The sequence below is a fragment of the Podarcis gaigeae genome (assembly GCF_964106915.1).
Source record: "Podarcis gaigeae genome assembly, chromosome: 2".
Classification (NCBI taxonomy): Eukaryota; Metazoa; Chordata; class Lepidosauria; order Squamata; family Lacertidae; genus Podarcis; species Podarcis gaigeae.
In genome coordinates, this window is record NC_139679.1 from 42,270,497 (window position 1) to 42,288,126 (window position 17,630).

At 47.9% G+C, this 17,630-nt stretch overlaps 1 protein-coding gene across 5 annotated transcripts in view; it reads right to left on the reverse strand.

Moving 5' to 3' along the window:
* The window catches only part of NTN1 (netrin 1), a 132,544-nt gene that overhangs the window by 99,531 nt on the left and 15,383 nt on the right, over window positions 1–17,630 (reverse strand). For 2 of the 5 annotated variants that reach the window (XR_014560969.1, XM_083725849.1), the window contains exons 1-2: window positions 15,013–15,290; window positions 10,887–11,980 (exon numbers count right to left, since the gene is read on the reverse strand). Coding sequence is in view for 4 of the 5 variants with exons in the window: in XM_083725849.1 (XP_083581975.1) it covers window positions 10,887–11,925 (1,039 nt within the window). In the remaining variant the exon portion in view is untranslated. Of the gene's footprint in view, window positions 1–10,886; window positions 11,981–15,012; window positions 15,291–15,983; window positions 16,226–17,630 lie in introns of those variants that run through there. The other 3 variants (XM_083725850.1, XM_083725852.1, XM_083725851.1) reach the window with 3 other exon arrangements.

A 17,630-nucleotide genomic window follows, 5' to 3' on the forward strand; every position in this document is an offset into this window, starting at 1 on the left:
CAGTGTAGTGAGCCTGATCTGGATTGGAACCCTGGCGCTGTCACTGTCTCTGTCTCTCTGTCTTTAACCTTCTGCTCTTTCCTAAAGTCCCAGCCTGGATCAGGGTCCTCATGCCTGCAATTTTCCTTGGGGGAGAAGCTTCTACCGTACATGAAAGAAGGCTGTTCTGACAATTTGCAAAAGGAAAAGCTTGTACCAGAAAGGGCAAAGGGCATTCTAAAATTTAGCAAAGCAATAACTGCCATAAGACTGGTACAGCAGTGACTGGTTTACTGGATTTTGGAATGCCCTTTGCCCTTCCAGGCAGTGTTTCAAGCTTATTTCTGCAATGTCCTTTGAAGCAAAACCATTTTTATTTAATGATGCAATCTCAAACATTATACAGAACTGACACTACTATCTATTATCCTACAGTGGGAAACGGAGAGTAAACAACCGATGGATATAACAAAAAACAGAAGAGGCCAAAAGCTGTTTGGCAGGGGTAGTCAATGTGGTGCTCTCCAGATGTTGTTGGACTACAATTCTCATCACCCCTGGTCATTGGTCATCCTGGCTAAGGATGATGGGAGTCGGAGTCCACAATGACTACCTCTGCTCTTTGGATAGGGTGAGAAGCAACTTTGGTCTTAGCAAGGGACTGCTGCTAGACTTGGCAAGCCCCAAGAATGATGCACAAGGTTGATCAAACTACCCATATATTTTATAGGAAAATTATCCCATGAGTAAAAAAGCAGTTGGAGGGGTATATAGGGAAGATTTAAAGTGGGACAGGGAACTTGTGGGCCTCCAGATGCTATTGGACTTTGACTTCCATCAGCTGCAACCAGCATGGCCAATGATTAGGGATGGTGGACATTTGACGAGGCACAGGTTCCCTATCCATGCATTAAAAGGTTTCGTTCTTGGCCATCTGCTGACATAAAACTTCTGGGGATTTAACCTGGGAGCATATGCATGCAAACCAGGTGCTCTACCACTTAGTCACTGACCTTTCCCCAGAATAAACGTGCATAAGACTGAGTTGCAAGCCTTCATTCAATCCCCAGTGCAACGGAAATGCTTTTGACTGAATAAAATAATGCCATGATCCATACAGTCATTAGCGATACCTGAAACAGCAAAGGTTGTTTTCCACTGTGGATGAGGGTATGGCTTTTCATTGGTAGCAATAGGTGGAATGATACCTAATTGGAATAAAGTTTGTTTCATGCAGAAGGAAAGGGCGAGTGTTGTTTGCTATATGACCAAGGGAAACAAAAGCTTAGGTTCTAACTGTGTATGCTTTCTGTTGAACTATGGCAACCAAAGGTATACTGCTAAATACACTTATTTATAAAGACATTTCCACTGAAATCAATGGAGCTTGTTCTCTAGAGCTTGAGAGAATCAAAGCATAAAAGAGCTCGTCTTGACAACATTGTTTTGTGTTTTGTTTATAGTTTGTTTTCGCTTTTGGCTACAAATGCAATTCATTTGTAAAAGTGTTGGGGCAAAACATGTTAATTTCATGAATACACTCATGGGGCCAGAAATGGAGGTGACTGTCCAGGAATGAGAACTTGGGGTCAGAGTAGATAGTTCAATGAAGATGTCCACCCAGTGTATGGTAGCCAAAGAAAAAGGCAAATTGCATGCTAGGGATCATTAGGAAAGGAACTGAAAATAAAACTTCCAGTATCATAAGGCCATTATACAAATCTTTTGTGTGATCGCATTTGGAATACTCTGTACAGTTCTGGTCACCTCACCTCAAAGAAGACATTATACATCTGGAAAACAGAAAGGGGGGGCAACCAAAATGCTCAAGTGAATGATGCAACTCCCCTGTGAAGAAAGGTTACAACATTTGGGACTTTTTAGTTTAGAGAAAAGGCGAGTGAGAGGTGATATGATAGAAGTTTATAACATTATGCAGGGCATGGAGAAAGGGGACTGAGAAGTTTTCTCCCTCTCTCACAACACTAGAATTCATGGACATGCAATGAAGCTGAGTGTTGGATGATTCAAGATGGATAAAGAAAGTACTCCTTCACATGATGAACTATTAAACTATGGAACTCACTCCCACAGGAGTGGAGTGGCTTTAAAGAGGATTAGACAAATTCATGGTGGAGAGGGCTACTGAAGCTGACCCAGAAACTCCAGCGGGTGCAGAATGTCGTGGTGAGACTCCTTACGGGGTCCTTACCGCAGGATCACATTCATCTAGTGCTTTACCAGCTGCACTGGCTCCCAGTGGTGTACAGGGTGATGTTTAAGGTGCTGGTTTTGACCTTTAAAGCCCTATGCGGACTAGGACCCTCATACCTATGGGACCGCATCTCCTGATTTGCCCTGCAGAGGACCTTAAGGTCCATAAATAACAGCACTTTGGAAGTTCTGAGCCCCAAGGAGGTTAGATTGGCTTCAACCAGGGCCAGGGCCTTTTCAGCTCTGGCCCCAGCCTGGTGGAACGCCCTACCACAGGAGATCAGGGCCCTGTGGGATTTGACATCTTTCCGCAGGGCCTGCAAGACAGAGCTGTTCCGCCTGGCCTTTGGGCTGGACTCAGTCTAACCCACCCTCTCAATTATTTATTTTTGATGGAACCCCTTATATGGGATTTGTATATCAATTTTCCCTTGGCTCTTTTTGCTGGCCCATGTAGGACCAGCATAGATAGTTGGCCCCGGTGAATATTTGACATTTTCTCCCCTTATGGCTTTGATCTATAGACTACCACTAAAACGAGGCTGCATTTTAAGTGCTTTGGTTGCATTTTCATGGACTCTGGCAAATACAATTAACAAAATCAAACATTAAAAAAAATCAAATAATAAAAATGGTTGCTGATCTCACATCAGCATCAGGCTCTCTTGCTATGGAGTTTAGCAAACACCATTAATTGCCTAGAGACAGTATTACCCACATACACTATTTATTAATATAGAATACTTTTAAAGCATCAAATAGCACTTCAGACAAGTTTGTTCTGAATCCTAGGAGGATACAGATAATCATTAAAACCGGTATACTTGTTACAGTGACTAACGACAGATATTAAAGCCAAAGGGGGGGAAATGGCTTTGGCCTTCTTCAGTCACTGAGATGTGAATGATCCCAAATGTAAACATGAATTACCCATAGTTTTTAAATGCCACCTTGACCTTCTAGGTCAAATCTGGATGTGAAATAAGTGTGTTGGTTCAGTTATCAGCTCCTAGATCTGTGCCATGCTCATCGCAAAAAAATGCAGATGTTTTCATGAAGTTTCAAATTAATGAAATGAGAGAATGGCATTGTTTACATTTAAAAAATAATAATGTGGTGGGCCTGTTAGGAAATAACTCCTCTACATTGTCTCACTGCAAGGATGCCAAGGCTGACTGGGCTGGAAGGCAGTGCTATTGCTTCCATCTCCCACTTTCCCAAAAGTGTTAATGAGAATCCCAGCAGTGCCCCTCCTGCAGCTGCTACAGGCTAAAGGAGATAAATTACAGCTCTAGAGTGTTTGCACATTTTAAGGGTACTTAAGGACTTCCCACAAGGGACTGAAAATGCCCTTTCCCACCAAGACCATATCACTAATAACTTGACCCTGTTAGCCCCTCAGATGCTGGTACTCTAAGCACTGGGGGAAGCAAAACCTTTGAGATGTCACAGGATAAGCAGAGCACAAAATTAAAGTAACTTAAACAAAAGCTGTATCTCTCCCCCCCCCAAAAAAAAATAGGGTTCTCAAATGTGAAAACAAACTGCAGTCTTCACAAGGCAGTAAAGGCGATAAAGTCTGTACACAACCTGCATGCTGAAAATTATTATTAGATCTCTCTGTAGCAACCAGTTCCCAAGATTCTGTAATATCCCAGTATTGACAAACTGGAGGATGTCCCAAGAACTCCCTTGCCAGACAGATTTGCCTGGCACCATTTTTATTAGCTTTTCAGCATCAGTTGAAAACTTTTTTATTTGCCCAGGATTTTTAAATTGGTGTTGTATATTTTTTATGCTAAACTTTTAACTGCTGCTGCAGTTCATTATTCTCAGTAGTTTACTGTGTTTTCTGTTCAACTCTCTGAGCTCCAGTGCCAAAGAGTTGCAAAGATATGTTCAGACAGATCATTATGAGTTATTCCAAATCATAATGAATTAAAGTTAAATGATTTTTTTAAAAAGAGCCAGAACAAATTGTCTTCATAAATCCCTTCTGTGATCAATCAGATGACTATCCCGAAAAGAAATCTTTTATTTATTTTGTGCAGTACTTGCACACTCAGGAGCATTAAACCTTAAATAACCTTGTGTTGCATGTATCTTCTGGGCCTCAAAGCTCTGATAGCTCAGGGAAATGCTCAATATGTGTGTTTTGTTTCATTACCATCAAGTGATCTCATAGGTAGAACTAATACAACGTAGTACCAAGGGGCTGGTTTTCACAACCCTGACTTGCTGTGGTTTTAAATTACAGATGCTTATTGCCTCTGGCTGTGACCGCTGAATTAGTTTTCCTAAACTTGAGCCCAACCACAGACTTGAGAAGCACTGCAAGCATTTGCCTTGCAAGTAAGTATTTTAAGTGTTTTCAACAATAAAACACCCAAGTAGGACATTCTTCATCAGGAGTGGATTAAAACATCAGCAAACTTTGCATCTCATTCTGGAAAACAAGTTTCTCCGCCGCTTGGAAATATTCTTCAAGAGACCTCCCCAGCCTGAACTCTGTAGGAACAATTTTTTGTTTGCATGCATGAGACACAGATGGGAAGTTTATGAAGATTGCATAGAGCTCCATGTGTGTTGCTTTAGATTACATAGATAGTGCTACTATATAATCCCATTTATGGGTTTTTTGCAATGGAGAACGAAATTAGTAAATTTTCATTGGCCTACACACATATATGCCAGATGATACCTTTTAAGTATACAGTGGTACCTCGGGTTAAGTACTTAATTCATTCCGGAGGTCCGTTCTTAACCTGAAACTGTTCTTAACCTGAAGCACCACTTTCGCTAATGGGGCCTCCTGCTGCTGCCATGCCGCCGGAGCATGATTTCTGTTCTCATCCTGAAGCAAAGTTCTTAACCCAAGGTAATATTTCTGGGGTAGCGTATGTAACCCGAGGTACCACTGTACATCATTTGTACCTCAAAGCTGCAGCTGAATTTAAAATCTTGTTATTTCACCAAGGGACATAATAACTTCACAGCTATGCCCTTCTCTTTTAGACTTTTTCTAGAGCAAATTTGTACTTGAGAACACTGAACAGAAAAACCAAGTTTTCCACTCCAGAATTTTAGCAATAGCTGGAAATAGTATACTGCTATGCATTCATTCTCTTTACACACACATACATACACCCCAAACAGTAATAGTAAGATGGAGTGTAATGTCTGCAGCAGGGGTAGGGAATCTCAGATCAGGGGCCCCAAATGTCCATGATGGAATGTAATCTTGGGCTGAAAAAGGCTCCCTACCCCTTCAGGTTCTGAACCCAAGTGGGTTGTGAAACATCTCAGTAGAAAGAACGCAATGTGTCTGTTGTTTAATTCAATAAATCATTAAGTTTGTTGTACTAGCCAAAGGCATTACAATTTGCCAGGCTGCAAACCATAATAGAAAACATTCACCAATAATATAAACAAACGTCAATAAAATGAAGGAAGAGAAACTGGTAATACTATCAGCTAGCTCAGACCTGGCTCAGCTTCAGATTCAACTTCCAAGTCTCCAGAACAATTTATAGCAATGCTGAATCGTTTAATTTGATTCACAACACAAACCAAAGGCTATGTAATATTAGCAAAACAAGACAAGTATGTTCTCAAAGGCAAATTGAACCATACTCCACTACAAGAACTCAACCAAAATGTGGGAGCTGATGTCTCTCAACAGGAACAAAAAATCCAACAAACAATCTTGCAAGAGCCCATGCATGTCTGTATTTAACATTGTTGTGACATATTCAGCTGTATCCGTTTTCTAAAGGAATAAATCTCAATGAGCCAAACAACAGCCATATGGTGACAATATTTTGTTTTGTTAACAATCCTGGTGTTCAACAGCAAGACAAAGACATGAGAAATATCTTTAAAATCACATCTGAGTACCATTTAATAGAATGGAACTGCACTTGTGCAGCAATATTATTCTGCAATATTATTCAATTGCAAATCATTCAAAGGCCAAAGAAAACAGCACTCACTGCCCATTAAACAACATGATCCAATAGTGACAAATGAGTCATACATAGAGGGTGGAAAAGCCCTATACTTTTTCCTGCATTGGCTTATACAGGAAATAAAGGCACTGGAATTCATGAGTGAGCAGCCAGTTAAAGGACTCAGCACATAAGCGTCACACAAAACACTACCAAACCATTCTACATTCTAAATCTTATATCAATAATCCAAAAAAATGAGAGAACAAAGGTACAAGATCTACTGCAGAAGCCACAATCAGAAAACTCATTCAAATTGTGTCCAAAAGAAAGATTCAATTTTTAAAGTTCCTTTTGTAGTAGATCTTGTACCTTGTTCTCTCAATTTTTGTATTATTAATATAAGATTTAGAACATAGAATAGCTTGGTAGTGTTTTGTGTGCCACTTATGTGCTGCTTACTTCATACTGGTCTACTACGAGAATTGGCAGCATAGGTTCATTTCTTTGTTAAAGGACTCAAGCAGACAAGTTAAGATTTATTGAAAAGGGAAAGAGGGGCAATTCAGATTAGAGCCACAATGTTTGGGAAGAGAGGGTTAACTCTGTCTTTCTTTTCCATTTCCCCATCTGAATTGATATGGTGAGGTGCAAAGAGAAGTTCTGGGAGCAATTCAAAATGGCATGGGGGAAGAGTGTTAGCCCTCCTGCACAATCCTGCAACCCAGAGCCTAACTCTTCCTCCTTGCTTTTGTATTATCCAACTACTTTTTCAGTATTACAGAAGCAAGGATTTAATCTATGCTGCACAGAACCTTGCTATAGTGTGACTAAAACCTAGGGGAGCGAACAGAGTAATCGGAAATATTCTGCAATAACACCCACAATCCCTTGGAGTCATCCTTGTGGTTTAAGAAACTCAAAGGGGTGAATGACGAGTGGACAAGAGTAATAAAAAAAATGTCTCAAACTGGCCTGTATGAAACACAGTACGATTCCAAAATAGAAACACTGAATGTACTCTTGTTACTTACGGAAAATACTTTAATAAAAACATTTTTTTAAAAAAAATGATAGAAACCTGTTTGGTTCTTCCACAGCATAACAAATTGGGAAGGGAAGTGTTTGAGCAGGGCACAAAGCAATGACAAATTGAAAAGAAAGGGACTGTATGAGTTGGGGCCATGGCTGATGCACGGGCAATGACTGAACTGTTCCATCTGTGAACTTTTTTATAATTACTTAAGGCTCCTTTGTAGGTTTTGAGGTTTTTTTTGGGGGGGGGTTAAGGATACAATCACACATTTCGCAAAGAAATGATTCCTTTACCATTCTCTTAAGTTATGTGAGAGCCTGCGGAAAACAAAATCCAGAAACAAGAAAAAGCTTCTCCAACACCATTTTTTTAAAACAAAAACCCTCAGAAAATTTAAAATATTCTCTATCCAAATTACAGTTTCTCCCTTTTTGAATAAATAGTGGCTCTCCTTTTAAAGATAGCTGACACACATACACATATTAGGAGGGGTTCTAGCTCTGTATTTATGCATAAACAGCAGTTTGTGCTAGATGGCCTATAACCTGCCCCCCAACTCTAATGTTTCTCGTGTTTCCCAGGAATAAATGATAGTTGTTTTACAGGTACAGTAATTGCAGCTCAAATACTGGATAATTCTGTCTTCAGTATGTGAATGAAAAGTGTTGAAATAAAGTTACTAGTTCCAAATAGATACAAATATTCTTAATGGTACTCTGTTTATATAGTTATTGTTACTAAAACCGATACAGTATTCCTTAGAGCAGGTCCCTAACTTTGCTTTCTCAGAAGGTGTCTCTTCTCAGGGAAGCTTGTTACCAGGTTAGTGTGTTTCAGCTCTAACCCCTATGCATGGGGAGTGAAGGCTGCAAGTTTTAAAGATTCAACCCAAAGTTTAATTACATGTAAACTTATTGAAGATTTTGGAAGCAAGGTTTATTTCCGGGGAGAGGGCTTCCATGCAAACCTTCCTTGGCAAACCTGAGTTGCTTCCCTCTTCCAACAGTAATCCTAAACAAAATGCATTAAAACCAGTCAAAGTTTGCTTTCAAATTCACCTGCTTAGCAATGAGACTGAGAAAGAAATAAAGTTGAGTTTTAAAAAGTGTTTCATTTCCCCCAGAACACTTTAAGCATTTTTAAGTGATGTTTTATCACCTTATCAATTTCCCCCAGAAACAGCACACACCTGGCACAACAAGTAAGATAATCCCGATACACCCCAGTCCTCTCTCTATCCAGGGATCGCTTGAGGCCAGTCAACCTTCCTCTCAGTCTCTCCGACTGCACGCTTCCCTCTGTGCTTTTCTGATTACAGCAAAAGAGGACCGAATATTGTGCCTGCCTAGGCCCGCCCATCACAGATCAAAGAAATCGGACTGGAAGGATCTCTTTTTTGAATTAGCAGAGTCCCACAGCAACGCCTGGCCCCTGCGACCAGGCAGTGGCACAGAAGGAGGGAAGGAAGGGCTCAGCTCAAAATCTAGGCAGAGTTCACCAGGCTGCGCAAACTCGACCTTGGGTTGGATTTCGAAGAAGAGTTTGGATTTGATATCCCGCTTTATCACTACCCTAAGGAGTCTCAAAGCTGTTAACCTTCTCCTTTCCCTTCCTCCCCCACAACAAACACTCTGTGAGCTGAGTGGGGCTGAGAGACTTCAAAGAAGTATGACTGGCCCAAGGTCACCCAGCAGCTGCATGTGGAGGAGCGGAGATGCGAACCTGGTTCCCCAGATTACGAGACTACCGCTCTTAACCACTACACCACACTGGCTCTCTTCAAAGCAGCGCACCACTGTTGGGACTTCCACCAAACCCCTAGAGCTCCCTAATTTTTTACTCTCCCTAAACTCTAACTCTGTCCCCCTTCTCAAAGTCGCTTTGGGGAGACAGTCTGAGAGAGTCCCTCCTGCCACTTTGCTCTGTGCTTCCTATACAGGCCCCAACCCACGGGAATCTGGTGGAAACGAGCCTGCAAGCACATCTTTTCTAAGGGAAAGACCCACTCTGGTCTGGCCTGGCTTCTTTCTTTAGGGGAGACATCATGGCTGAGTGAGGTGAGGAGGCCAGCCGGGGTCACGCATGATAAACCTACCGTTTGCCCTGCCTTTCCTCCACCAGTTTGTTCCTCGGCATACCAAGACTATGTTGAAGAAGGGGACCCATTAACTTTGGAAATTAATTTCCTGCCAGGCTTATTTTAACTAGCCGAAATACTTGGACTGAAGCCGAGTGAGCTGAGGAAACAAGTACACGGGATGAACTGCGTTGTGAGAAAGATTGCCTTCTCGCAGCTTTGCCAGAATCACCTTATATCCCTGACCTCATCCCCACATGCTCCTCCATGGATCACAGGAATAGTGAAGCAAAGAGCATCACTGGGCAACTGCCGAGGTGCCTTCTCTTCAATCCAATCGCCCCTTTAAAAAACCTGGGATTAAGGGTGGGGGAGAAAGCGAAACACTCCAAGGGTTCAGGACTTCAGCTTGTTTTTGCACAAGACTGCTGCACCACTAACAACTGTCTTGAGGGTTAGAAATTCAGCAGGTCAAGTTTTCCTCCACACTGGGAAAAGCTGTGTCAATGTATTGTTTGTCTCTTGTGCACAGGTGCACAGGACATTGGGGAAAAGAGTGGGAAGGAGAGGAGCCTTAAAATGGTGTGTGGCTTTACCTGAACCAGGGTTTAGCCACCTATTAAGAAATACAGGAGAGAGCCTTTCTGCACATGCCGAGCATGTTTGACTTCCCAGCCAGGTCACAAATCACTCACCCATTTAGCATTATACTTAGGGTATTAAATCTGCCTGCAAGGACAGCAGAAGGTTCAGTCCCGGAATCTGGTTTTAATACTAAGGCTCAGAATCAGGCCAGAGACTTGCAACTCATTGCTAAAACAAACTGTTCTGTTTGCAGACAACATGTAAGTGATATCGCCAATAAACAAACTAACATAGCAGAGTGCCTCTGAGCATGTACGAAGCCTCCAGTGCATAAACCCAGACATATCCCACCTATCTGAAATGGGTCAGGCAATTATTGCAGTGTGGGTGGGAGGGAATCAACTGCATTTATTGCAAGACACACCACTGTATATTTTGGCGACTAGCGCCCCCCCATGTGAACAGACTCCACTGAACAGGCTTGCAGCATTTGGCCTCCCACAGCGCCTCATATGGAAGGTACCCCAAGGGCCATCTAGCCCAACCCCCTGCACTGCAGGAATCTCAACTTGGTGTAGCCTCCATTCATGGCCATTTAAAACAACTTTAAACTCTGAATCTGCTAGACAGAGCTAGGCAGATCAAGACAGATGAGGAGGAGGACAGGTGCGTGTCCTGCCTCGCCCCCCCCCTATAAATCCATGCCCCATCCAATATGAAACCCTACCAGTTCCTGCTTAGCCTTTGCAAACGTTCTCGCAGTTTTCTCGCTGCACCCCTTTCACACCTGGCTCTCTGCGTGCGCACCTGTGAAGAAGCAGCAATTACCAGAACCCTCCAAGTGTCCCTATTTTCCCAAGGACAGCCCCAGATTTACAGAAGCCATTCCGGTTTCTGATTTGATCCCGGAACGCCCTGCTTTTCCCCTTAGGACGTCTCTACATCAGAGAAATCTGGAGGGTACTATTAGGATGGGTCCCTATTCTCATAAGGTGAAACCGTTGGAAGGTTATACCAGGAGTCCCTCCTCCTCCTCCTCCTCACTCACCGACGCATTCGTTGGCCTCTCGGGCGGTGGCCCTCTGCCAGGGCCGGTCGTAGTGGAAGGGCTTGCAGCGGTCGCACTCGGGCCCGGCCGTGTTGTGCTTGCAGTCGCACACGAGGTTGTCGTCGCGGTCGCGCACGCAGCGGGAGGCGTGCCCGTTGCACTTGCAGCGCCCGCCCACCTGCAGGTCGGAGACGGCGTAGTAGTAGGAGTCTCGGGCCAGCTCCGAGTCGTCCTCGTTCTCGTCGCCGAAGGTGTGCAGGCGGCTGAAGACCACCTTGATGTCGGTGGCCGTGACCCAGTCCTGCAGCACGGGCGAGTTGTCGAAGTCGTGCGCCGAGGGCCGCCCGTCGAGGGTGCTGAAGGCGATGAGGCCTCCGGCCAGGGGCCTCATGTCGGTGTGCGAGTCGGTGCAGATGGCCTCCTGCTCGTTCTGCTTGGTGATGGCGGCGCGGCTGGGCCGGTTGTACATCTTGCGGCACTGCGTCGAGTAGAACTGGAAGGGCACCCACGTCTTGCCGAAGTCCATGGACTTGGCGATGGCCATGGACTCCGGGCGAGGCGAGCAGAACTGGAGGCTCACGTACGTCACCTCGAACTTCTTGCCCAGCGCCAGCGTCAGCGTCACGTTGAGCGGGTGCTGCACGTAGCTCTCCGACTGCCAGCACGTCAGGTTGTGCGGGTTGTTGAGGTCCGTGAGGTAAGCGGCCGGGCGCGCGCGCTTGGGGTCGGCCGCGTCGCACAAGTGGCAAGTGCGGCTGCGCTCGTCGCCCTTCTCGGCCAGGACGCAGTAGCGCGCCTGGGGGCGCCCGCACGTGCTCGACACCTTCACCTCCTTGCCGAAGGCGGCGTTGACGAAGTCCGGGATGCAGCGGCGCGGGTGCCCGTTCTCGTCGTAGCAAGGGTCCGGCTGAGGAGCCGTCTGCACCGCGAACATGCTCAGGCCTCCGCCGTAGCCTCCGCCGCCGCCGCGCACGCCCTCCGCCAGGCAAGCGGCCACGGCGGCCAGAGCCACCAGCGCCTCCCAGCCCGCCGGAGACATCCCGGGTCGCCGCGGGAGGGCGCGCGGAGGGGGAAGAAAGGGCGGGAAAGCGAACCTGCAGCGGGGAAAGTGGAGAGAGAGAGAGACAGAGAGAGCGCGTCAGCGTCACAGGTGCTGCCACTGAGGCTGAATTAAGTCTGGCGCTTGCTTGGGCTGGCCAATGAACAAGTTTGGGCGGAAGAGCAGGAGCGGGCAGTGGGCGCCTTCCAAGCTGACCCAGCGCCTGCCGGAGGATTAAGTGACGGTCGGAGTGGGAAGCGGTGGGTGTGGCAGGGCGCGCGCGCGCGGGGAGGAACCTGCGAGGCAGAGCGCGCGAGCCGCTGACCCACTTTTGACGGACAAGCAGCACCGCCCGCCTCTTCACGCGGAGGGAGATTCCCGCTCAGGTTAAGCGGGGCTGAGTCAGCCGAGTTTTAAGTTGAGGCCGTTTCTCGCGCTCTCCTATCGAGTCCCAACTTTCATCCTTGGAACCTGCGAAGTATTCATAAAGGAGCTCAAGAGAGCCTTCAGCGTTTTTCCTGTGTTTTTCTAGGCGCTAGACCAGCGTTTCCCAAAGGTGAGTTCTCCAGCCGTTTTTGGAATACAACTCCCATCATCCCTAGCTAACAGGCCCAGTGGTCAGGGATGATGGGAATTGTAGTCCGGAAAAAAAACAGCTGGCGCTAGAGAAAAATGGCACGTGGCACACTATCTAAAGTGTCGACTCGAGAGTAAGGCCCGTTGAGCTGTGCTTAAGCGGGAGAGAAGGTGAAGAAGTCTCTGCTGCATGAGCCAAGTGTCACTGAATCCACATCGCTACAGATAAAGCTGTATTATACCACTTTAAATAGCCATGGCTTCCCTGCAAGAGTTCGGGAACTGTATGTTGTTAAGGGTGTGGAAAGCTGTTAGAAGAACCCAGTTCTCCTCGCAGGGATACAATTTCCGGAGTTGCCGATTGATCGTTAAACCACTCGGGAAATTGTAGTTCTGGGTGGTGAACTGGGGTCTCCCAATATCTCTCAGCACCTTTAAACTACGGTTCGCAGGTAAATGGCGTTGCTGCTGCTGCTACTTTAAATATATACTGTACCGCGAATGGGGCCTGAGAGTGAGGATTTGATTCAAGATAAAATGCTACAGATTTTATCTTGCCAGCAACATCCTCTGCCCTAAACGGTGGAGGAGAAGATGGAAAGGCGTTCCGCTGAAGCCAAGAGGATGAGCATTCATCGACTCCGAGCAAGCAAAACCCCTTGCAATCCGGGAGATGGGCGCCCGCACAACTGGCTTGGATGGTGCGCGAATTTCCACGGCAAACTGTCCAGTGGCTTGAGGGGTGTGTGGCGGTTTCGGCAAGCGAGAAAGCAGATGAGAGAGAGCCCCAAGCTACCTTCAACTGAAGTCCCACTGGCTGGAAAGAAGTTCTGCGGAACCAATAGGACTCCGTTTTAAATGGACGGCGGGGCGCCTTCAGATTGAGTTTTCCTAAGGCATGCCAGTACTTCGACCACCTGCTATTAGCCCTTCTGAATATGGGTCCCCATCCCACACGCTTCTTCCAAAGAGAGCGCCTTCCTTCACTCTTGGGAGGGCCTTGCCCCGAAAGATCCAGAGCCATTTAAAGCAAACATACGCACCTCATTTTGATGCAGGCAGAATATTTAACCGCCATTAAACTGTTCTGCAATTAGGGGAAATTGGGCGGGAGAATTTCAGCTGGCAGACCCAATTTATTCACGTCTTCGAAACCCATGCACGTGGGCAGTCCCATAATGTCTGGAACTTTTTACTGCGTAAATAAGACCCAGTGATTTCTGGTGAATCTGAACCAGTAGGTTCTCTCTTAGGTAAATGTAGCGCAACAGTAATGAAGTTCAGGACGCAGGACCCTTGGTGGTGCCTTCTATGCAAGGGACTAAAAGCAGAAAATCGCTTGTGGGACTTCCTTACATTGCAAGTGGCGTTCTGGGCAATCCTAAACAGGTCTACTCAGAAGCAAGTCCCACTACGTTCAGTGGTGCTTATTCCCGGGAAAGTTTTAGAGGCTATCCGCCTTGGAATCACAACCCTGCAGCCTGAACCTGTGCGTGGTTCAGCCCTTTCAGTGGGAATCGCCCAAGCGAGCGTGCCTTCGCTTCTATGCGACACTAAACCAAGCTATGTGGCTTACCACCAGGCTTGTGGTTCTGGTTGTCAGAGGATGAACGAGGGAAAGTGGAAGGTGAGGAGAGAGGGGGCTCATCTCAGCCCCATCCACAACCTAGTTCGTCCAACCTACCAGGGTTTTAATCGGAGCCATTCAGCGAACGCTGCTGCTACTACTAGTGAGTAAGCCCCATTGAAGACACTGGATCTGACTTCTGAGTAAACATGCACAGGATCGTACTGCACATATCTCTTAACGAGAGAGAAACGGAAAGCGGCAGATGGGGCTCCAAAACGGCTCAGGGGAAAAAGGCTTTTTTCAGTTATTCCAACTGTATTGGCCAAGAGAGCCAATTGCTCTTTCCTTCGCTCGAGAAAACTCGCTGCCCGCGCCTGCTTAGGAGAAGGCGACTGAGCGTGGGGCTGCTTTGAAAATGCCGCCTGAGTTTCGCTCCAGCGTCACACACCCACCCACCCTAGCAAGAAGGAATCTGGGCACACTGGTGGCCGAGAAAGAGAGAGAGAGAGACCGACGTCCGGCCCACAAAAGTTGGAACAAGGCATGCGGGAGGTTCCCCAGCTCCGGGAAGCATCCTGCAGCCTCCGACGGGGATGTCCCTGATCGGTTCGAGCGAGACAACTCCGGAAGCGCCACCCAGGACTCCGTCCCTCGCACCGGAGGATCGTAAAAAGGCAGACCGGCCAACAGTTCATCTGTCTAAAAATGCTGCGCCGCACAGTGACTCTCTGGAGTTTCAAGCAAGTGTTTTTCGGGGCCCTACCTGGCGACGCGAAAAAAGGAACCTTTTGCGCGCAAAGAGGTGGGCTCTGTCCCGGCGTGGCTCTTATTCCCGGAGAGCTGAGGCAGCCGCGACTCTCTTAAGGAGACCTCCACACCCCCCCCTTCCCTCTCGCCTCGAAGCTCCCTCCCGCCGCCCTCCTAGGGTCCCTCCGAGCTACCTTGCTTGGTTTGGCAGCAGCAGCCGTAGCTGCTGGGGGGCCGGCAGTCGTTTCGCGCGTGGCGGACTTGGTTCCTCGGCGGCAGCTGCAGCCAGCGGGCTTCGGTGGCTCAGGGGTCGCGCTCGCTGCCCATCGTCCGGCCCCAGCGAGCGGCCAGGCTCCGTGGATGCCCGGAGCTAGTGACGCGCCCGGCTCGGGCCGAGGCTGAGGTCATCCCGGAGGAGTGACATCCCGTGGGCTCGCGCGGGGGAAGAAGCGACGACATCCACTGGGGGGCTGGCAGGGCGCGCGGCGGGAGGGAGAAGGGGCGGCGCCGGAGGGGGAGGAGCCGGGGAGGGGGAGTTGGCCAGCCACTGCAGGATCGGGCCCTCCTAGGTGGCTCCTTCCCCGCGAGCTCAGAGGGTCGAGACTGGGCAGTCAAGAGCCGTTGCGCAGGGGAAAACCGGGTGAGCGAGCGCGGGCTGCCGAGCTTTGCGGCCGGGAAGGAGGGCGACGCGTGAAGCTCCTGTCCCGCGGCCAAACCCGAGCTTGGCTGCCCTAAGGGAGACCGAAGTGCCTCGCGCTCCGGCTAGCTGGGAGGAGCCCGGGAGAAGGGGATCCCGCGAAGGGAAAAGCCTGGGCTTCGTCCCGACGAACTGCTGTTGGGGCTCAGCTCCTGCTGGTGGAGTTTCTAAGGAAGGATTGGGTGCATCCCAAGCCGATTAGCCACCTGGGGCAGGGGGAGGGGGGCAAATCTTCTCGCTTGGTAAATCAGACATCCCCGAATTCCCGTGTCCAAAAAGATACCACGCACAGGGGCCTCTTTAGCTACCTCCGGCCGCGCTGCGCTGCCAAACTTCCCACCAGCCTAAAATACTTAGTCGAAAATACTCCGCCAGACAAAACACGCAGCCATCCAGCTGGGCTCCAGAAAGCCGTCAGCCGCCCTCCTCTTCCCTCCTCCGAGTGAACTAAGTGTATCTGTTGCTCACCTCCCGGGGCAAACTCGTGCGAGTTGTTAAAATACCCAGCGCCTTCTTCCTGGCTGGAGGCAAAACGACAGTGTTTTGGCAGCGAGGATCGTCAGAGTTCCTTTCTCTTCCCACCACCCGGTGTGTTTTTTCTTGCCTTCCTTTATTCCTCGGATGTTTAAAGCCGACTTCGAGCGACACACCCACACCCCTGGTTGTTCCAGGGTGTCGAATCCTGTCAACCAGTCTATTACCAGCTCTTCCTGCTGTTCGTCTATTACTTGCATAATAAATCCAGCTGCCTTTTATTGTGCACCCAATTATGTGCTCATTACAATTCCTTGGGGAGGAATTCCGGTGTTATCTCTGTTCTTTGGGCAGACCTGTGTGGCGAAATCCCATCGTTTCCTAACAAGTCCTAGCTTCCCACAAGCACCTCACTCGCTCTTATGGAGCGTTTGTCGGACTCGTTGGATACAGAGGGTGAAGTCTTGGCTCCATCGCCAATTTCTCGTACTGTGTGCGTATATGTGATTGTAGAGAAGTACTTTTGTATATTGGGTTGTGTTTGGCGGTGGCTAGCCAGCCTAGTTTCGCCCAGACTGCGTGTTATGAAATGTTATAACTGAATACACGCACTGCGCACACCACCATCCGTTTGTTTGGGATCCCATTCAAAGGCCGCAAGTGACTCGCCAAGAAAAAGGATGAAGAGGCATCACACGCACGCAAATTCCCAGAGCCCATTCGCTCTCCAGACTCTTCCGAGAAAGCTGGACACCAGCACCTCAGCTCCGCTTCCAGAGAGATTACTTCTCTGGCGCTGTTGGCTGGGAAATAAGTTTTATTGCAACATCTGAAAGTGACGACTCCTAGCACCGATTCCTCTGCTAGAAGCCGCCCTGCCTAGATCCCTCGCTACAGCCCAGGGCCTAGACGTGACCCACTCCCAGTGCTGATCCGTTGCTTTCTCAGTTTTGTCACTCGCAGCCAAGGGCTACAAGACAACCAACCCTCCCTGAAATCCCCGCTTCCACGCAACTTTTAAAGGCGCGAGAACCCTGGTCACTTCCACCTCTGCAGTAGAAATGCGGAGGGATGGCAGCTCAGAAGAGGAACTGAGTCTCCCAGGGGAGGAAAGGTCCGCAATGTCGTAGTAAGGTTCAAACCCGGCACGAGATTTAAAACGGAGTTTTCCCAGGGCTGGGAAGGGCTGCCTTGTTGGAGCCCAAACCTGCATTGGGATCCTCGAACTCAGGCCTAGAAGGAAAACCTGGTTCTTCATTTTAAGTGGGTGGGGAACAGTGGCGAGGAGAAGGCACTCTGTAGATGCTCAGAGGTACTTTTCTTTATAGGTTGTCCCGTCTGTTTCATTCGAAAGAGGGGGGGTGATATGGCCACAGGTGGGAGAGGATTCTAAATGGGCGTGGCGAAGGATGAAGGTGGAGCCACGAGGCCCATAGCGTCTGCAAAAAATAAAAAATAGAAATCCTCTTCTGACACAACGCCTGGTCACTCTCACGAGCGCACATACACTGATGCACTGAGATTTATATTTGTTCTGTTCGTGTACGTACACAGAGCATGAAGTTGACTAGGTACTGTGTGAAGGCAGAAAAGCCTGTAGTCAGGAATGCACAAGTACCAAGAAAAAAGGAGAATGCTTTC